The sequence below is a fragment of the Diceros bicornis genome, chromosome 6 (genome assembly GCF_020826845.1).
Source record: "Diceros bicornis minor isolate mBicDic1 chromosome 6, mDicBic1.mat.cur, whole genome shotgun sequence".
NCBI classification, from domain to species: domain Eukaryota; kingdom Metazoa; phylum Chordata; class Mammalia; order Perissodactyla; family Rhinocerotidae; genus Diceros; species Diceros bicornis.
The window spans coordinates 65,081,318-65,103,555 of record NC_080745.1 but is presented as its reverse complement, the minus strand read 5'-3'; the positions used below and the strand labels follow the sequence as shown (position 1 = coordinate 65,103,555).

At 41.0% G+C, this 22,238-nt stretch overlaps 1 protein-coding gene across 3 annotated transcripts in view; it reads right to left on the bottom strand.

Annotated features, from left to right (window-relative positions):
• Positions 1–21,328, bottom strand: part of ENTPD7 (ectonucleoside triphosphate diphosphohydrolase 7) — a 39,439-nt gene extending 18,111 nt beyond the window's left edge. The window contains exons 1-6 of one of the 3 annotated variants that reach the window (XM_058543737.1): positions 21,269–21,328; positions 20,879–20,981; positions 19,573–19,755; positions 6,924–7,129; positions 6,515–6,665; positions 1,726–1,829 (exon numbers count right to left, since the gene is read on the bottom strand). In XM_058543737.1, the coding sequence (XP_058399720.1) occupies positions 1,726–1,829; positions 6,515–6,665; positions 6,924–7,129; positions 19,573–19,755; positions 20,879–20,886 (652 nt within the window). In that variant the 5' untranslated portion in view covers positions 20,887–20,981; positions 21,269–21,328. Of the gene's footprint in view, positions 1–1,725; positions 1,830–6,514; positions 6,666–6,923; positions 7,130–19,572; positions 19,756–20,878; positions 20,982–21,072; positions 21,222–21,268 lie in introns of those variants that run through there. The other 2 variants (XM_058543734.1, XM_058543735.1) reach the window with 2 other exon arrangements.
• Positions 21,329–22,238: the final 910 nt, after the last annotated feature.

Sequence of the window (22,238 nt, the reverse complement as noted above, 5' to 3'; positions counted from 1 at the left end):
AACCAGTAGTGAGTTTCCCATTTTTCCCCCTCAGATATTGCCTGGCCTGGACTCAAAAGCAGTTTGAAACACAGAAGTACACACCAGGTGTGGACAGAAAGAACTTCAAGATCTTGTTTTCCAGTCCAAGAAGCAGAAAAGGGGACTCCAAAGATTCAGAAAGAGTGGGGGGAAATCCCTTCCTTTTTTTCCCCTTTATTTTGTTCTCTCCTACCCCAGGCAATCCATGCCTAAAACTCTGAGGGATACGAATCCTTCTCTCTGACCAGAGGAGCTGTAGCCTCAAGAGCTGGGGCAAATCCCTATTGCTTATTTTTCTCCCTTTGTCCTCTACCACTTAGCCCTGGATACAGATGCAATCATGGGAAATGCATGGCAGAGCGGGCAAATTAAAGCCCGGGCTTTCTAACTGGGGGACCATGAAAGTGAGACCCAGGGAACGAGACAGTGTCAGGGAGATCATGGAGAGTAGGGAGTAAAGTGGTTTATGAACTCCTGGGCTCACCTCCAAGCTACACATGCATGGATCTGACTCTAAACAATATATCAAAGGTTTTGAGGACTGAACTATTGGCTAGACAACCCATTTGTATAGGCTATGCCCAGATTCCAGATTGGCCACTGGCTGGCACACACATAGGATAAACCCAAATAGCAGTGCCAAGGCTTTGAAAAATGAATCAGTAGAATCACAGCCCATAGAAGGCAGGTCAGAACTTGAGGCCTCAACCTAACCAAGTCAACTGTCTGCTAAAACAAAAAAAAAGTCAACATTCTCCTTATGATTGAAACAAGACCCAGCATCCTGTAATGTAATATTCACAATGTCCAGGATACAATATAAAATTACTTGGCATATGAAGAACTAAGCAAACCTCAACCCACAAAGGAAAAGATGCCAACCCCGAGATGACACAGATGTTAGAATTCTCAGACAAAGGTATTAAAGCAGCTATATAATAAAGAAATAAGAGCAGTCTTACAATGAATGGAAAGACAAAAAGTCTCAGCAAAGAAATAGAATATAAAAAAGAACCAAATGGAAATTTTAGGATTAAAAAATGCATTACTGAAATTGCAAAAGGTAAGTCTTTTCCTGTATGTGAACTGCAACTAGAAGACAAAAAAAATTCTCTTTTTTAAGAAATGGAAACATAACTCATTATATAGACCCCATTTGGGCCACACGAGAACATACAGTCAACTGCACCCCAAAACTACAAGTGTCCCTAAAAGTGTGAGCTTTTAGGGAAATATCAATACTGCATAGTAAGTGCAATAAAGGGAGAGCCCATAACAAACAAGTCACTTATCCTGCTCATTCCCTGAAATTAAAGTTTCACCTTACTTTAATCTAATAATTTGCTTTACATTTGAATTTGGCCAACTTGGTACAACTCCTGGAAGTATGTATATTTTCAAAACTACAATTAGCTAACCAAATATCCATTTGGAATCATCATTAAATGCTAATACATTCTTATAAAAATAGTACTTAGTACAAAGTTAAAAACAGACATCAATTGATGACTTCTAGAAGCAGCATTCTAAAACAGATACCAATGCAGAATATGCAAATGATCAAATAAACTATATAGCAGAATCAAGAAAATTATTGGCAGAAAAATAAAAATCAGACATACAAAATAATCCTAAACACCGGTTAGAGAGACAGTGTCATGGTTGGCTGAGAGGTGAACCAGAGCACCCCTCAGGGCCCAGTACCTTCCTGCTTCCCAGAGATCACTTCTGCCTGAGACTGTGAAAAGAGGAAGTCAAACTCCAGGGGTAAATCTTTCACGAGATCAGCCAAGATAGCCAACTGCTTCCTGCAATAAAGAACAAAAGAATCTACAAGTTAATCCTTAAACTCTCTCCTCACACACAGCCTCAACTTGACCTTCTATTTAGCCTCATTATGACCTCGCTGTTCACCTACCCCATCCACTTGTCAAGCTCTGCTTCTTTTTGTTACCTCCTTTGATTACAAAGGTTTAAACTGCCTCCAATGTATGGACTCCTACTTACAAGGCAATACACTAATAGTAATGCTTTTCCTTTACATAATCTTACAATTCAAATAGTGTTAAATGACGGCACTATGGTTCTAATCCTCTCACAGGCTGAGTATGAATAAGCCACAGGAAACTGAAGCACAATTTTGTAATCTATAAAACACATGTAATTACATTACTCCTAACCACTATGAAACGAAGCTGTTAAATTGAGGAACACAACCTCATCCTCAGATCTTACACAATACAGAAACAAAGCCTCACATCACCACACAAGAAGCACTATTAGGTCCATAATTTCTACATAATCCTTTACATAAACTAACAGTGAACTTTTTTTTTTTTTTGTGAGGAAGATCAGCCCTGAGCTAACATCCATGCCAATCCTCCTCCTTTTGCTGAGGAAGACTGGCTCTGAGCTAACATCTATTGCCAATCCTCCTCCTTTTTTTTTTCCCCCAAAGCCCCAGTAGATAGTTGTATGTCATAGTTGCACATCATTCTAGTTGCTGGATGTGGGACGCGGCCTCAGCGTGGCCGGACAAGCAGTGTGGTGAACCCAGGCTGCCAGTAGCAGAATGCGCACACTTAACCGCTAAGCCACAGGGCCAGCCCTGAACTTTTTAATCTCTTTTTCCATATTTCAAGGGTTGATATTTTTTTCTTTATAAAAATCTTACCATTTGTGAAAAACCCAGATCAGGATCAAAATCCAAAAGTCATAATTTGGGGATAATGTTTGAAGCTTAGTTGTTTATTCCTCTAAAGTTTTATGTTATCAGTATTATCAGACAAATAAAAGCAAAGAAACAAAGCTAAAAGTAATAACATGAATTTGGAGAAAATTTTGGTTAAAAACTAGGAGCAATTATCTTGGATTTTTAAAATTCCTCATTACAAAAATATTCTATCTGACTTAGATAGTTGTCAGCATGACTTGGTGAAGAATGCTGTTTGCACTTAAAAGAATTACATTTAGAGTAATAATCTTCCAATATAATGTCAAGTATAGTTTCTAAAAAAGCTCATTGTTATACATATTAAATTCTTACAATAAGAATTTCACATGGGGAATAAAAAGGGCTATTTTACCCTCCCTGTTGGATATGCTTCTAAACTACCCAAAGAAGAAGGCTTGCTGGTTTTGGTGATGATATGGAAGAATGGGCACCAACATACGTTGCTGTTTGGAATGTAAAGTACTGGTACAACCATTCTAAAGGGCAATCTAGGACTATGTATCAAAATTTTTAATGTGCTTAATCTTTGACTCGGCTGTTACACTTTTAGAAATTTATTGCAAGGAATCATCAGATAAGAATACAAAGAGGAAGAATACTGCAGCATTATTTGTAACAATGAAAAACTGGAAATAACCTAAATGTACATCAATAGGGATTGGTTAAATAATTTATGGTACATCTATACAATGTAACACTATACAGATGTTAAAAGAAATGAGGTCAATTTATATCTACATGTATTGACATAAAAAGATGTCCATGGGCCGGCACCGTGGCTTAGTGGTTAAGTGCTCGCGCTCTGCTGCTGGCGGTCCGGGGTTCGGATCCCGGGCGGGCACCGACGCACCACTTCTCCAGCCATGCTGAGGCCGCGTCCCACATACAGCAACTAGAAGGATGTGCAGCTATGACATACAACTATCTACTGGGGCTTTGGGGGGGGAATAAATAAATAAAATCTTTAATAAAAAAAAAAAAGATGTTCAATATATTTTAAGTTCTAATAGGTTACAAAACAGTATGTATAATATGATCCCAATTTATGTTAAAAAACAAAACAAAAAACACTCTTCATGTACTGCACAGGATAGAACTTTCTAAAATTCAATATTGTTTCTTTATTTAACAAAAAAACTTTTAATGGCAAAACACTGATAACTGTTGAAGCTGGGTTGTGAGTAAATGGGGATTCATTACACTGTTCTCTCTAACACACATTTGAAATTTCCCATAATAAAGAGTTTTTTTCTTAAATACCACCTTGTATTACCTTTTTAATTTTGTAAGGGTATTTCCATTACAAAATCAAAGGAGGTGGAACAAACTCCTAGTCCAGGCCTTTGGCAAAGAAGTAAAACCTAGTGCTAATAAATTCAAAATACAGTCCAGTGATTCAAACTCATTTTGAATATTGCTCATAATGCTAATAAATTAGCAAAGCATTAACTATACAAAACAGGTTCCTGCAGTGATGGTTACAGTGATGTCAACAACTATAGCTGCCTAAGAGCTAGCAATGATTCTAGAAGCCCAGGATAGATCTTGGCATTATTAAAAGAGGTGATCAGAAAATAAGTTAAAAGAAAAGGCAAGTTCTTTAAAAATTTTTAAGATAAAATAAATATTACTATTCGGAGCTTCCACACTGACAGTGAACACCTTAGACAAATGGGGTGGAGTTTGGATATTGGGTTTTGTTTGGATAGAAACTTCTTTGATGAACAGAGGCAATGCTGAGCCGAGCCAGGAGGTGAGGCAATCATCTCCTTTGCTCCAGATACATAACACGTTGCCAAACCATCACCCTGCTGGTAGGCTCTGCCTTTTTGACCTCTGACTCAGCTTTTTCTCTGGCCCTCCTCCCCCTTCCTTGGTTGTGAGACCTCAAGCCATTCACAAACCTGTGATGTGATACAGCCTGTGTCATCTATACTCTTCCCAGGATTTCTAAAATTTTGAACAATGTGAATATTATTTATGTCAAAAACAATTCTAAATTGCATGTGCAGTATGATTACAGCTTTGTAGAAATTACATATAAACTTACAGGGAGACGTGAATGTGACAACATGAAACAGTTTTGATAGGGTAGTAGGATTATAATGTTTTGTTTGTTTTAAAGACTTCCTTTAAGGGCCAGCCCGGTGGCGTAGCGGTTAAGTGCGTGCGCCCCGCTGCTGGCGGCCCAGGTTTGGACCCCGGGCGCGCACTGATGCACTGATTGTCAGGCCATGCTGTGGTGGCGTCCCATACAAAGTGGAGGAAGATGGGCATGGATGTTAGCCCAGGGCCAGGCTTCATCAGCAAAAAAAGAAAAAAAAAAAGAGGAGGATTGGCATGGATGTTAGCTCAGGGCCAATCTTTACCAAAAAAAAAAAAAAAAAGACTTCCTTTAAGGATCTAAGGTTGCAGCTATAATATTTTAAAGTTTGGTTTTAAAAATAAGTAAAAACAAACCAAAAAAATTTTTTTTTTTAAACTTTCTTTTTTTTTTTTTTTATAATTTTATTTATTTATTTCTTTTTCCCCAAAGCCCCAGTAGATAGTTGTATGTCGTAGTTGCACATCCTTCTAGTTGCTGTATGTGGGACTCAGCCTCAGCATGGCCCAAGAAGCGGTGTGTCAGTGCGCGCCCAGGATCCAAACCCGGGCCACCAGCAGCGGAGCGCGAGCACTTAACCGCCAAGCCACGGGGCCAGCCCCAAAAATTTTTTAAAGACCAAGATGTATGGGAAAATAAGGCGCCAGAAGGCCTCTCATGCTGATAAATGGCTATATAAAATAATCTGCTTCTCAAAAGTAAACCAGATAGTAAATCAGCAAACAGAAGGAAAGAAGTCTGCTGAAACAAGTGTTGACATTTGTTATATTGTCGGCCATGTCTGGCATCAGCAGCATGAAGCCCTACACTGATGGCTGAGGTTTTTGCAGTTGCTGGCCAAGTACACAAAATGAAACTTTGTGGAAAAGGGAACTGCTATTATCAAGGAAAAATATTTAAGCTAATAAAAAATACCTGATGTCTATGAGTCTATGAACACTGCAGAAGGACGGATTCTAAAGGTAAGGGAGCTCACTCCCACCCCAGGACCATAGTGTGGACAGGAAGGGGAGGTGTCAAAGGGGAGAAATCACAAACCTAAGTATAACTGCTGCCTCTTCCTCTTCTTCCTCCTTTTCCTCCTCTTCTTCGAGTGAAGGAAGAGGGATCAGGTGGCAACCTGCCAGGCTAAACTGGCTCTCTGGGGTTGCAAAAACGTCTAAAGCAATGGAGACTAAACTTTGCAAACAGTACCAACTATCACCAGCGAGCCAGGCAAAGTTACAGAGAAAGCAGCATTCCTACCAGAGCCCTCCTACTAGCCCCCAGGTACCCAGGCCCTCGAGTGACCCTCCTACCACCCTTCTGTAATTATGCTCCCCCTCTAGGTGCCTCGTGATCCAAATTTATCACCATCACCACTGCTCGCAACCCTCAATCAGAACTAAGAATCATTACAGCCATCTCAGAGATAGATATTGATCCTAAAGAAGCAAATGACATGAAGCTGAGAACAACTGATTGTGAAATAATTGGATGCAGGGGTGTCTCTGTTCTATTTTGAGAGAAGAGTCTTTTAGTGCCACCTGTCAACTCTGTGTGGTGTACACACATCCCACCCTCAGACCAGGGAACCACAGAGAATGGTGCATGGAATCAGCCTTTCAACTCTTGTGCCACCCACTTTCCTGTGTTTCTCAGACCCCGCATCTCACCTCTCTGGGAGAAGCCTCATGCCTGCTGTGCATAGGATGTAAAGGGGGGTCTCCTTGTGCTTCTTCACAGGCACATGAGCAGCAGCAAAGCTCAGCAAAGGACGAAGGTAATCACTGGCATGTTCTGGAGTGTCTGCCATTGCAGAGATTCCTTAAGTAAGACAAAATACTTTCTTTAATAAAGCAGATCACATTGCCTCAGAAGACTCACACCCCATAAAGTTCTGCTTAAGGTCCTAAACACTTATTTATTTGAGAGGAGCGGGGCAGCAATGAATGAGATATCCCTCCCATTATCCAGAATCTCAAGAAGAAAAGGGTAGCTTTCTTTCTCCCTCTTCTCTTCTCCCCTCTCTCATGCTTGTAGCAGATAAAAGAGATCAACAACAAAATATATTCCGATTAGTACCTGGCTTGATTTTTTTAACCACTGGTTGGCTGTTGCGGTCTCTCATCTGTTTGATGTCCAGCAAATCATGGGGGTTCCCATTATGTCTTGGCCAGAAATAAACAAAAATCCGGGAGCCACTGCTGCCACAGTCCACAACAAGTCCATAATTTAGATTTGGGTCTTCAGTGTCAGTAGCTTCAAGCTCTCCTACTCGAGCCAAATACCTAAGCCAGGCAAAAAGAGAAATAGGTGTTAAGCACCCAAGTCCATGAAAGGCACCACTACTTAATTCATTTGTTCATGAGTCTTCATTAAGTGCCTACGTGTACCAGGCACATGGGACTACACATCCTAACAAAGAAGTGAAACAATACTGACCATATTTACTGATGTGTATGAAGTAAGAAGCTGGTTTGCTTGCCAGAGGCCACTGAATTAGATAACTAAAGACTCCTCCATGTCTGGGGGCAAGTCTGAAACTGCCTAGGGTAGCAAATCTCTCACCAAGCATTAAAGAGCTTCTTGGCCTGCGTAAATAATTGGTTTTTGTTGTTATAAGCTACTAAGTTTGGGGGCAATTTGTTATGCATACTAGATAACTAAAACAATCCTAATAATTTCTATCTTTTCTGTATATAAACATAAAGAATACTGTGGAATGATTATCACTTAATCATTAATCATTAATTAATCACTAATCGTTAATCACTTAATGTGTGTTTCTGGGTGGTGATATTTGTGAGTGGTGATATTTATGGGCTTTTTGCTTTGTACTTTATATTGCTAGAATTGCATTAATTAAAAATGCATTTCATAAATAATTATTCTTTTCTACATTCTTTTAAAATATTTTGTACTTATAAAACGAATGTTCATAAAATATGTATAGAGTATAAAGAATAACAATAGGGGCTGGGCCCGTGGCCTAGTGGTTAAGTTCGGAGCACTCCACTTTGGTGGCTCAGGTTTGGTTCCCAGGCGTGGACCTATACTACTTGTTGGTGGCCATGCTATGGCAGCGACCCACATATAAAATCGAGGAAGACTGGCACAGATGTTAGCTCAGGGTGAACCTTCCTCAAGCAAAAAGAAGAAGACTGGCAACAGATGTTAGCTCAGGGCGACTCTTCCTCAGCAAAAAAAAAAAAAAAAAAAAAAAAAGGAGGGCCTGCCCCGTGGTATAGGGGTTAAGTGCACACGCTCCCCTGCTGGTGGCCCGGGGTTCAGATCCCGGGCGCACACTGAGGCACCACTTGTCAGGCCATGCTGTGGTGGCATCCCATATAAAGTGGAAGAAGATGGGCACAGATGTTAGCCCAGGGCCAGTCTTCCTCAGCAAAAAGAGGAAGATTGGCATGGATGTTAGCTCAGAGCTGATCTTCACACACACACACACAAAAGGAATAACAATAAAGCAATGCCTGTCTACCTAACGCTCAGTTTAAAAAATAAAACATTCCACCGTTATGAAAAAGCTTCTAGGGGGCCGGCCCGGTGGCGTAAGCAGCTAAGTGCGCGCGCTCCGCTGCGGCGGCCCAGGGTTCGCCAGTTTGCATCCAGGCACGCACCAACACACTGCTTGTCAAGCCATGCTGTGGAGGCATCCCATATAAAGTGGAGGAAGATGGGCATGGATGTTGTTAGCCCAGGGCTGGTCTTCCTCAGCAAAAAGAGGAGGATTGGCAGATGTTAGCTCAGGGCCCATCTGCCTCACAAAAAAAACACAAAGCTTCTAGGCCCTGGTACATTAGTACTTTGTGTTGGGATTTTCTTAGATTCTCATTCCAAGATTATCTGGCTGACAGCAGGAAGATGAACCACGTAAAGATGCTGCCATCAAAACACTAAGGTTTGAGTCTCAGCTCCAGCACTTTCTAAGTTTTGTGACCCTCAGCAAGTTCCCTCTCTCAGACTGTTTCCTCATCTGTACCACAAGGACAGGTAAGAGTCTCTACCCCAAGAGAGACCATGTTTGCTGAGCAGTCAACACAGTACTGTGCTCCTGCTGCTGCTGCTCTTGTTGTTACACGATAATGACTGGGAGAACAACTAGTAGAAGACTCTCTGGAGAAAAGGGCTGAAAAATCCAGAAAGGAAAGGTTAAGAGTTGGTAAAATGAGCATGGGGGCTTTAATAAATACTAAAGTTCCCTCAGAGCCTGAGGGTCTGAAAAGTACAAACATTGCCGACTCTTCTTCAAAGGCTTCACTTGAAGAGGAGCCCAGTGAGAATGGCTTTTAGCTTATTATACAGAAAAGAGAGCTCTTTCTCAGTGCTAAGAATAAATATTGTGTGGTAGACAGATTAAAATTTTGTCTTCTAAATCCTTCTAAATTTGAATAAGTATTACTACAAGTTGAGCTAATAATTGAACAAATGCCCTGAAAGAAATGCTGTGAATGTTTTCAAGTGTTACAGCTAAACTCCTTTCCTTATAAAATATCTGCCCTACTCATCCAACATTGTCTTTAGAGCTAACTCCTAGATCCCCAAGACCCTTACACAGAACTCCTCAGAACTAGGTTTTGTGAAGCCTGAGGCTAATACAAGTTTTGGAGGGAGAGCGTCTTTTAAAAAAAAAGATTCAATATTACAAATACAAAAGGGACTCATGCAAGTGAGGGGCCTTGAAGAGTAGCATCATTAGCCTCGCAGTAAATGCCCCTCTGATCAGAACAATACGCCACATGTCACACCCCTCAAACAATCTAGCCTGTGTTGACTAGTGATTGATTTCACATTGCTATACAGACCACAAAGTTCCTTACTTTGGACAGAAAAGCAAACTTGTTGAAAAGAAGAACATGTAGAAACAGTTCTCAAATCAAAAAGTAGAGCTGAGTACCTTTCCTATTCTACAATGCAAAATGCATTTTTTAAAAAGAGAAGAACATACGTTTGAGCTTCAATATAATGCTGTAAATTATTGCATAGGACAGGATCAAGTAGAACTTTTTTCTGGATTTGATATGAGACTAAGTTATGGGAAATGAAGCAGGTGCTAAAAATCTGTTACACACTAGAAAGTTTACAGTCCTAAAGATTCTGTTTCACCACATACTACTTTCTCATTCTAATCAAATTACTGGGCTGAACTGGTCTCACAATCTACCAATCAACTCATAACAGCTCACTTGTATCACATGAAAGCTGGGCAAACGTCTGGGTTCAAGTTACAGAACCCGTGCAAATACTGACCTAACAAGATGCCACAGACAGAAAAGAACCCAAAGTGACCAAAATGACTTTTTATTTCTCATCGTAGCAATCTTTCTACTTCCCATGCTTCACAGATCTTTCTCTGCTCTCCTTTTCTGGAAACCCCCCTTCTACTTCTCTCTGACAAGATTCTGGATCCCATCCCCCCCCGGTTAATGAAATAACTTTTTTCTAGTACATTGCTTCTCAAACTTTTGGGGCTCAGGATCCCTTTATACTCTTAAAAATTATTGGACCCCAAACAGCTTTTGTGCACATGGTTTACATCTATCTGTGGGTTACCATATTAGAAAATAAAATGGCAAAATATTTAATTAATTTAGGTATAGCAATAATAAACTCATTACATATTAACATATTTTATGAAAAATAGCCATTTTCTAACACACAAAAAATAGAAGAGTCGTGCTGTTTTATAGTTTTGCAAATCTCTTTAGTGTCTGGATTAATAGAAGACAGCTAGATTCACATATTTGCTTCTGTATTCAGTCTGTTACGATATGTTGTTTTGGTTGAAGTATATGAAGAAAATCCAGCTTCACACAGACACGTTGTTGGAAAAAGGAAAACTGTATCAGTTAATACTGATTGGTCTGGTGCTAGAGCTCACAATATGGAGCTGTTGGTTTGTTAATAACTCCTCTCTGTCTTTGTAGAGCTATACTCAAAATCAATTGGTCTCCTTCTTAGAAAAGTTCAATGGCTTTCCAAAGCATCCTGTCATCCTCTTTGGTTCCTGTCAAGATAAGCAAATTTACAGCTCTAATTTGGGTGCAACTCAGCTTTGCTTTCTCTTCTCTTAGAAGTCTCCATGTGCGCATTGCAGGAAAATGTCAGTGACATTAGAACACACAGGAGAAAGATAGGACCAGACAGCATTTATGTTACACTTCCCATTTGAGTCTTTTGATCAGTTGCTGCCGGCAGCAGCAAGTCTCCATTTTTCTCATCTTGCATACAAATGAGTAACTGAAGAATAATTTTCCCCTCTTAGGAAGTAATAGTTCACCTCTTTCTGGAATTCTGACCTCTTATGACCTAATCAGGCTTCCGACACTTTTCAACCACCTGAAGATCTTCCTCTTTCTAGGCTCCTAACATGGATGGATCACTTTCTTGGATATTTTCTTGGTCCTTTCTTGGATATTTTCATTTGTGATTTGCAGTCCTGGCCTTAATCATCATGGTCAATTACTTGCATTGCTGGACTTTCCTGCTTTGCTGATGCTGCACTAAGTGAATCCCTAAAGAGGACCTAAAGCCCAAGAAAAAAGTTCCTAAAGCTTTGGAATCCCTCACATCTGTCTTCCCAGGAGAGATCTGATTCACCATTACATATACTTACCCCCTCCCACACTCTCTCTCTATTTGAGAAACATGATTTCCCTCTAGTCACTGCTGAGTCGATGAAAAGAAAGTTACCCACATATACATCACCTGAGGTAGACTTGGAAGACAATGGCTTTTCACTGCCATTATCCTGAAAACACTAACAGCATTAGAGCGGTAACTGACCAAACCGCTACCTGGTTTACAAAATCAACACTAATTATTCCACTGTTAGAGTTCAAATAGAACTCAGTAATGCGCCAAAAGTCAACTAAAGTGGTTCCCATCAGCATGGGGCTACCAGCTCTCTGCTGAATGTCATAATACTCTCCAATCCCGTCAAGGCTCAGAAACAAATATAGTGACACTAGAGGCAAAGCAGCTGCGCATGACTGATGATAGCAACACACACTCAGAAAAGCATCTCGTAAGGTTACTGCTTATCTCCTAGCAAGGTTAATCAGAGCAGTCAGGAGCATTTATAATTTAAAGCTCTGCTTATAAACTCTATAAACACCACTAAGGACAAGTTAAGTGAATAAATAAATAAATGTGAATAAATGCTTTCAATTTCACCAGAAAAATCTCTGAATTATTCTATTGTACATAAGAACCCTTAACTTATCTGCATATCCTAAAGTTTACCATTTTTTTTTCTACCCAAAAGTAATGCCTCTTTTCTACTTGCTCTAAACAGAATTGAAACTCCTAAGGAAGGCCAGTTCTGAGCCAGCTGCTGACACAGAACCTCTCATTCAGTTATTCCCAGAAGGCAAAGGAGCATAAAGGCACCATCTTTTAAAAGCTACAAAAGACATTCTTCAGAACAACGTCAGCCAGACAAAAATTTCCGCTCTAATGAAGACGTTAGCGGGGCGACCAAAAAGTGAACAATATTAAACATTAAGATTAAGAGAGAAATGTACTGACTATATAGAACATTTAAGTACAAACAATTTACCATTTGTCTTGCACAATATAGATGTATCCATGCTAAAAGTGCCCCTTATACTAAAAATTATTAATAAATTTTAACAATTTACCCGGCATCCAGGGCAGTGCCTAAAACATGGGAGACTAGCACTTTCCAACAGAACTTTCTGATATGATGGAAATATTTCCTATCTGCACTGTCCAATAGGAGAGCCACTAGCCACATGTGGCCAGTGAGCACTTGAAATGTGACTAGTACAAGTGAGGAACTGAATTTTTTATTCTATTTAATTTTAATTAATTGAAATTTAAGTAGCCACTTGTGGGTAGTGGCTACCCTATTGGATACAGCAGTGTAGATATTCGATAATATCTGTTGAATAAATGACTAGATGAATGAATGAATGAATGTAAAATATGTAAGTCTGAAGAAGTTGTTGGAGCAAGTGTTATAATATATGGCACATGCCAGACAACTAGTTGATTAAAACACACATCTAACAAAAATTATCCTTAAAAATAGCTGTTTGGGGGGCTGGCCCCGTGGCTTAGCAGTTGAGTGCACGCGCTCCACTGCTGGCGGCCCGGGGTTCAGATCCCAGGCGCGCACCGATGCATCGCTTCTCCGGCCATGCTGAGGCCGCGTCCCACATACAGCAACTAGAAGGATGTGCAACTATGACATACAACTGTCTACTGGGGCTTTGGGGGAAATAAATAAATAAATAAATAAATAAATAAAATTTTAAAAAAAATAGCTGTTTGGGGGGGTCAGCAGGTATATGGGAAATCTCTGTACTTTCTGCTCAATTTAGCTATGAACCTAAAACTGCTCTAAAAAATAAAGTCTATTTTAAAAAAACAAAAACAAAACCAGCTCTGGATTCTATCCTCGCTGACTGATGCCCTATCACTCTCTAAATTTACCTTTTCCTAAATTCTAGTTCTGACGCAAACCTACTTTCTCCCTCCAGAAGCAATGTGGGTACATGTTCATAATAAAGAAAAAAAAAATTACAACAACTCTTCAGTTCTGAAACTACTCAGGAAAAACCCCCATGCCGGCTTCTAAAGTCCTGGGTCATATCACCTCAGAAGTGATATGCTAAGTTCCACCAACGGCTGAAAAAATTTGAATATTTTTCAAATACAAAAATAATTAAAACAATTTTTTAAACATTAACTACTTTCATACATATTAAAACACAATGATACAATATGTAAGAGAGATTATCATTTCTAACTAAAGCAATGAGACCATAGAACGAATATGGTGTTCCTTTGGACACATTTTCCTGAACAAGGTTTTCCAAACTTGCTCCCATGAAGACAGCTGTACATCAGTGTGTTCCTGGCAGTACAGTACACACTTTTTAGAACACCACATAATACTGATATAATTTCATCATGTGAATTAGGAACAATTTAAGTTAGAAAAAATATGGCTATATTATACGTATGAAATATAAAAATCACAATATACATATGAAATACAAAAATCACAATCACAAGCACTTGTCTTAAAAATCTTTTATAAGCTGTTCAATTAAAGTGATAGGTATTTCCATCAATTCCTAATTATTTACTTAATCATTTTATCATCAGCTAGTGCTCGCCAGTGCTTAAGCAGTAGCAGCTGCCACACAAAAGAAATAATGGAGGGAAAATTTCAACAGAGATAATGCTGCCCATTATCTTCAGTGTATATTTGCAGGACAGAAAAGGGAATTAGAGAACAGAAAAATCAAAATTATTTCAAATAATAAGACTAACATTCATGATGCACCAGGAAGCCCTAGATGCTTTTATCTTTTTTAATCCAAATGACAAGACTACAAGCCAGGCGTTTTTACCTCTCCTTTATACATAGAGGAAATGAGGATCCTGAATACAACACCTGTCCAAGATCACCCAACTAGCAATTGATGGGCTGATTAGGTCTAAAATCAATCCTCTTTCACCACACCACAACACCTCCCCAAATAAATATAACTGAACCTCAGCACAACACTTCTCAACTCAGGATGAATACTAGAATCACCTTGAGAAGAGGTCCAATTATTTGCTTTTTTAAAGGTCCCCAAGTGATTCAGATACACCAAAGTTGAAAATCACTGATATAAGGTCATTATTAACATAAATTACTAGACTAAGTAATAAAACAGTTTTAACAAAATGTGCAGAACTGTTTACCATTATAGAAATGGTCTGTAGAAGTTTTGAATTATTGAGTCTACTTTTAACAAATTTCCTCTCTCCTGCCTCACTGTCAAGACACCAGTATATTATTATTGATATCAGTGTGCCCACATCTAATGACTACTGTACTCTCCTCCACTACCACCATTCTAATTTGCTGTTATCAGCTGTGTTCTGAGACAAGAGATAACCAAGCTAATTAAAAAAGTGTGTAAAATAAAAACAAACAGGCTCTACGTGAGAGCCTCTCCTATCAGTAACATACATGAGCTTTTAGTACATGAACTTAGTAATACCAAATTTGGTTACTCATAGGCCTCTTCTGATTAATTTCTTTCTTTTTTTTTTTAATTATTTTTTATTTATTTATTTTTTCCCCAAAGCCCCAGTAGATAGTTGTACGTCATAGTTGCACATCCTTCTAGTTGCTGTATGTGAGATGCGGCCTCAGCATGGCCGAAAAAGCGGTGCATCGGTGCGCGCTTGGGATCTGAACCCGGACCGCCAGCAGCAGAGTGCGTGCACTTAACCGCTAAGCCACAGGACCGGCCCCTTAATTTCTAATTCTTAACTTTGTTCCTGTTTTTTTTTTTGGAAGGAAGATCAGCCCTGAGCTAACATCTGTTGTCCATCCTCCTCTTTTTTGCTGAGGAAGATTAGCCCTGGGCTAACATCCATGCCCTTCTTCCTCTACTTTATATGGGATGCCGCCACAGCATGGCTTGACAAGCGGTGCATCGGTGCACGCCCGGGATCCGAACCTGTGAACCCTCGGGCCGCTGAACCAGAGTGCGCACACTTAACCACTGCATCACCGGGCCGGTCCCTTCACTTTGTTCCTGATTCTTGACTGTGTACAGTACCTGATTCTTTGTTCCTGACTCTACACAGTTATACATAAACTATTAACTCATTGGGAAATAATTATTCCTTCACATCTGCCTCTCTAACTAATGGCTCCATGAGTTCAGGGGCCATGTTTTATTCATCTTTGAACCCTAGTGCCTAGCACAGCGTCATGCGCGCAGGAAGCTGTCAGCAAAAGTTTGCTTCCTAAATAACCCATGGAGGCTGCCATGCGTGAAGTTTAATGATATATGGTAATTTGTGGCAAAATGCACATAACCCTTCATTAAAGAACAAGGAGCTCTAGACCATATGACTGCTGGCTCCTCAGCCAGAGCATTACAGGGTGTCAGGACTTCGGTAAGGTCACCACACAGGCACAGTCTGTGAGTTCCTTAGCTTTGCAGCTAACTTGTTGCAATTAATTCCACTTAAGTATTTATTGGATCTGGTCACTTGGGGTACAGTGGTAGATAAGAACTACGGGATCACTCTACCTCCCACACACCCCTCAAATGCATTTACTTCTCTCCATCGTCATTGTTGACACCCAAGTTCAGGCCACCATCATCTCTGTTGGAGTATTCCAATTCATCTCCCTGCTTTCATTTTTATTCCCCTCCAATTCATTCTCTGCAATGCCACTAAAGTGAGCTTTCTTTAAAAAGCCATTCTGATCATATCACTCTTCAGAGCCTTTCAAAACCTTCCCTCTGCCCTTAAGATAATGTCTAAACCTCCTACAATGATTTAACAGATGCAGCCTGATCTACCTCTCCAGCAATATAGCTGACCACTCACTCCCTAAGAGTCCTTAGCCATATTAAGGGACATAGAATTCCCTAATTAGACCATGCTGTCTTCCAGAAGGAAACTGCTCAGATGTGTCAAGAAAATCTCAATAAGCATTTTAAAAACTCAAATTATAGATTTAGTTCTCCAATTATAGATTTAGTTAAGGCTTCTTAAGGCCAACTGTTGACAACTATAGTCATCTAAACAAGTGTTTCCTCTTCAGAAAAGAGTGAAAAATACAAATGAGTAGTGCTGCTAGAGGAAGAAAGCTTGAAAACACAAAATCACTGTGTTTTCACAAGAAGGTACCCAAAGTGTCCACGTCCTGGTGCCTATTACCACCCAGCACACAGTGGCCACTCAGTAAATGTTTGTCAAATGAATAAGTGAAAGAATGACCAAAGTGAATTGGAAATAAGAAAATCTGGGGACAGAACAACCCAGAAACATTAGGGGGAGTAGGCATGTGTCCCAATTCTGACCAAAAAACTTTCAAGGAAAGAGCTTCCAGGAAGCATCTTTTTCATTCTTATAAGAGAGCATGAAGATCTGTTTCTCTCCTGCAGGACGTGAGTGAGGATGCATGTAGCCCTGGTTGCTACTGGCTGCTATTCTGCAACCATTCAGTAAGCTGACACTGTAGACAATGGAGACAGAGACTCCCATCTTGCCAGCTAATGTTGAAATTGTGGCCCCCCAACCCCTGGACTTCTAACTATGTGAGCCAATAAACTTTCTTATTATGTAAGTCAGTTGGACTGTTACTTGCAGCCCAAAGCTTCCTAACTGATACTATCTGAGAAGCAATACAGAGAAAATCATGTTGAAGATGATTAACACAACATGTTGTCATTTCATTTTGTAGCCTAATCAGAAAATAATCTCAAAAAAATAGCAAAATGAATCACTGTTATAAAGAAATATAGATCTTCTACACAACTGGTAAGGCATATAAAACTATATCAAATAATTCAGATGTATTTTCTGTGAAAAAAGGTATTCAGTTCTCACTGGATAGAATTCACAGATTAGCCTCTACAGAAGAAAATACTAATGAGCTGGAAGGCACAGCAATATAAAACATCCAGAGACAAACACAGAGTAAAAAACAGTGAAAAAAAAATGAATTGAGCATCAGTGAGTTGTGTGAAAACTTCACATGGCTCAAGATATATGTCATTGGAGATGCCAAAGGAGAAGTGGGAGAGGACAGAAAAAATGTTTGAAGAAATAATGGTCAAAATTTTTCCAAATTTGATTAAAAACTATATGTCCATAGATCCAAAAATCAACAAATCATGAGAATCATGAAGAAAACTACATGAAGGCACATCATAATCAAATTTCTTAAAACCAGTGATAAAGAGAAAATCTTAAAAGCAGCCAGAGGAAAAGGCACATTAGGTACAGAGAGAACAAAGATAAAAATGACAGCAGACTTCTCCTCAGAAAGAATGCAAGCCAGAAGACAGTGGAGCATCGTCTTTAAAACAATGAAAGGGGCTGGCCCAGTGGCGCAAGCGGTTGAGTGTGTGTGCTCCGCTGCGGTGGCCCGGGGTTCTCCGGTTCGGATCCCGGCGCACACCGATGAACCACTTGTCAAGCCATGCTGTGGTGGTGTCCCATATAAAGTGGAGGAAGATGGGCATGGATGTTAGCCCACGGCCAGTCTTCCTCAGCAAAAAGAGGATTTGCAATAGATGTTAGCTCAGGGCCGGTCTTCCTCTCAAAAAAATAAATTAATTAAAAAAAAATAAAGCAATGAAAGAAAAAACCAGGGCCGGCCCCATGGCTTAGCGGTTAAGTGCACGCGCTCCGCTACTGGTGGCCTGGGTTCAGATCCCGGGCGTGCACCGATGCACCGCTTCTCCGGCCATGCTGAGGCCGCGTCCCACATACAGCAACTAGAAGGATGTGCAACTATGACATACAACTATCTACTGGGGCTTTGGGGGGGGGGGGGGGCGGAAAGGAGGAGGATTGGCAACAGATGTTAGCTAAGAACCGGTCTTCCCCAGCAAAAAGAGGAGGATTGGCATGGATGTTAGCTCAGAGCTGATCTTCCTCAAATAAATAAATAAATAAATAAATAAACAAACAAACTGTTAAAAAAAAAAAAAAGAAAGAAAAAACCAATCAACTCAGAGTTCTATACTCAATGAAAATTTCTTTTAAAAGGAAAGCAAAATAAAAACTTTTTCAGTCATATAAAAGTTGAAACAACTCACCAACCACAGATTCACACTACTAGAGACGTTAAAGGAAGTCCTTTAGGCAAAAGGAAAATGATACCACATGGAAATATGAATCTACACAAAGGAATGAAGAGGCCCAGAAATGGTAAGTATACAAACCTTTTTTTCTTATTCTTAAAATACCTTTAAAAGATAACTGAATGTCCTAACCAAAAATAATAATATATGGTGAAGCTTATAACATATGAAGAAGTAAAATGTATGATAACAACAGCATAAAGGCCAACGGGAAAGGGAGGAAGGAAAGTATACTGCTGTAGGTTCTTACACTCTGGGTGAAGAGGTATAACATTACTTGAAGGTAGACTACGGTAAGTTAAAGATGTGTACTATAAACTCTAAACCCTAAAGCAACCACTAAAAAAATCAAAACAGAGTTACATCTAATAAGCCAACAAAGGAAATAAAATGGAATCATAAAAAATGTACTCAATTCAAAAGAAGGGAGAAAAAGAGGGAAAACAAACAACAGATGTGATAAGCAGAAAACAAACAGCGAGACAGATTTAAACCTAAACATAGTCAATAATCACATTAAATGTAAATGGCCTGAACACCCCAAATAAAAGGCAGACATTCTTAGATTAGATAAAAAGCAAGACAATTAAATGCTGCCTACAAGAAGCCCACTTTAAACATAAAGACACAAACAAGCTAAAACTAAAAGGACGGAAAAACATCTATCATGCTAACACTAATCAAAAGAAACTGAAGTAGCTATATTAACACCAGACTACTAGATTTCAGAGCAGAGAATACAATCAAGGACAGAGTCATTTACTAATGATAAAAGGGTCAATTCATCAAGAGTACATAACAATCCTAAACACTTACGCATCCAATAAGTCAGCCCACCAAAACAAAAAAATAGGAAGATGTCTTTCATGGTTAAAATGCAGCATCAGCTTTCCTGAATCAAAACTGAACACTGCCAAAACGGGGCTTAAGATCTTCTTTACGTAATAAGTGGCATCCAATTTTACTAATAAAAGTGCAGTATTCCCCAAAAGGGAGTAGTGTGTTAAACAGCTTATCAAAATATTTATGACTTCAATGCCAAAGCTGATCAAAGTGATCTAACGCTGACTCACCTTTCGTATTGCCTGTCTCGTGGTAACGAAGCACCCCAATGTCGAAAGTCCATGATTAACATAAGTAAAAGGAGACAGGATACGAAGAAGAGTCCTAGGAATGCCACCCGCTGACGGGGAAATGGGCTCACTGTGGGCACAGTGAAGTACCAGGAGGCTGGGCAGAGGTAGGAAAAACTGATCCTGAAATGAGACAAACATTAGTAAGAAAAGTCTCTAAAATTAAGTGCTAAAAAATGGTTTTTAAACCATATTAAAGCCCTTCCTAATAAAGGCAAAAATTCATGCCACCAGAAGTCTCAAATTTTAGAAAAGGGACCTATATGGTTCATAGTGCTTCTACTATATAAATCAAAAAGCCTTATCTGCTCTTTTTCCAGTCTGCACTTTGGGATGCAATTCAAAGAATTAATCTCATGTTAATAAAAGATCACCAGTCTCCCTGGGCAACCTCATAACATTGAAGAATCAGAGCAGGTACAACATTCCCACCAAGAATGCTATCAGAAAACTGGATCGTCAGAAAATTTATTCAACTGATTTTTAAAAACAGTTAATGGGTAATATATGCACATGGTAAAAAAAAAAAAAAAAATCAAACAGTTTAAAAGGCTATATAGTGGAAAATGAGTCTTTTGCCCTAACCCCACCATTTCCGTCTCAGAGGCAACCACTGCTGCCTAATTTCTGTGTATTTTTCCAAGGATATTCTATGTATACACAGCATAAATATATCATATGTGGCAATATATCCGTGTGTGTGTCTCCATTCCTTTGGTTTTACACCGTACTTACTGTTCTGCATCTTTCCTCACTTACTATACTTGACAACTGTCCCATTTGGTACATGTAGATCCACAGATCCACATTAACCTTTTCTGAAAGCTTCAGAGTATTACAATGTATGGCTAAGTGTATTCAATTGTAAAAGTTCACTTTCTATGTTGTTTCAAAAGGACCTCAGTCTGTTTTCAAAGTTCATTGAAAAAATAAAATCTTTGTTTAACCTCCCTGAAGGGGCACCTAGCCTCACGCAAGAGGAAATTTGAAAGAACGTTACAATCTAGCACTTTTCAAAGCCGAGCAAGCACTTACTCCATCACCCTGGGGTGATGGGCTGGAAATTATTGTTGTGTCTGCCTTCAAAAGAATGCAACTTGGATCTTCTCTGCAGCCATCTGACCAGGCTGCAAAGTCCATATGCAGCCCTAGGGCAAACCTCACTTGTAACAACCTCCCAGGGCCCCTCAATCTGCCTGCCACTCCCCATTGAGCCCCCACCCAAGGAGAACGTGTGCAGCCTTACCTAGCCATGGGTTCCCTTCAGTGGTTTCAACGCCTGTCACCTCCTTTTCCTTCTGCCCTGAGAAGGTGGCCTCCTTGTCCTAGGCATCTCCTAAGTCTGCAGCCTGGAAAGAATTGGTTGGGTTTCAGGCTTACCTCCAGCAGTGCCCACGAGACTAGATCTCCCCAAGAAGGCCACGGCGCCCACCCACTCACCGGGCTCCTACGCCAGATCCGTCTGCTCTTATTCCTGGGGCCCAGCGGACTCTACCCAGGCTCCCTGGGCGCCGGGGGTTCACGAGGGCCAGTGGCGTCCTCGAGGAGCCAGCCGTCCCCAGGTGGCGGAGGTAAGGGTCCCCGCTTCCCCTCCCCGTCCCTCGCGGCACCGCAGCCCACCCGACCTCACACTCACGGGTCGGGCGGCCCGCCAGCTCCCGCACCACCGCTTCGCTCGGTCCAGAGAGGCTCCCCGCGGCCTCTAGCTCAGCCGGAAGAAGGCCTGGATGGCCGGCGGCGCCACGTCCCCAAGGAAACCGCAGGGAGCCAATGACTGCCAGGGGACCAAGGAAAGCGGCCCGCCCTCCACCGAGCCGCCGGCGAACCAGCTCCGTCGGCCGCACGTCCATCCGCCACGGTGGCCAATCTCCAAGATCGTTCGGCCTCTGTTCCCCGCCCCGGGATTTCGGGCGCGTCCAATCCGGAAGGGCGTCGCGCCGTGGCTCCGCCTGGGGTGGCCCGCTGTGGGCGCACAGGTGAGCGGTGCTGAGTAGTCCCTGGGAGTGCCGCGCCCGCTGCCCAGTCGGCGGCGCGAATTCGCTGCTGGCGGCTTTCTCTGCGGCCGCTTCCAGGACCGAGCGGTCTCGGTGGGTGGGTCTCGGGGTGTCCGCGGCAGAAGTGCATCCCTTGCCCACAACTTATTGGAGGTTTTGTGTCCACCAACCCTGCCCGCCAGAATGGCGCTTCTCCTACCCAAACCTTCCCTGCAGCCTCCCAAACCTTCCCTGCAGCCTCCCAAACTGATGCCCCGGCCTCATTGTCTCGTCCTGTGAGAAAAACATAAATTGAGGACAATGACGTCTGCACTGAAGGGCTTATGTCCATTCGTTCAACATTCACTGAATGTCTACTGTAGGCCCGACATTATGAGCGGCTGTGTCCCTGCCCTCCTGGACTTGCACAGTGATACATAAAAAGGTAATGTTCCGTTAATGTTGTTTTTCTTCCTTACATCAATCCTTTCTCTCATTTCCAGGAGGAAGCTGCTTGGACAGGATAAGGTCCAAGTCTTTACAAACATGGCACATAACATCGCTGTCCACGACCTGCCCATGCAGCATCTTCTGCTCTCCTCACCTCCCTTATGCTCCAGCAACGCACCTCTG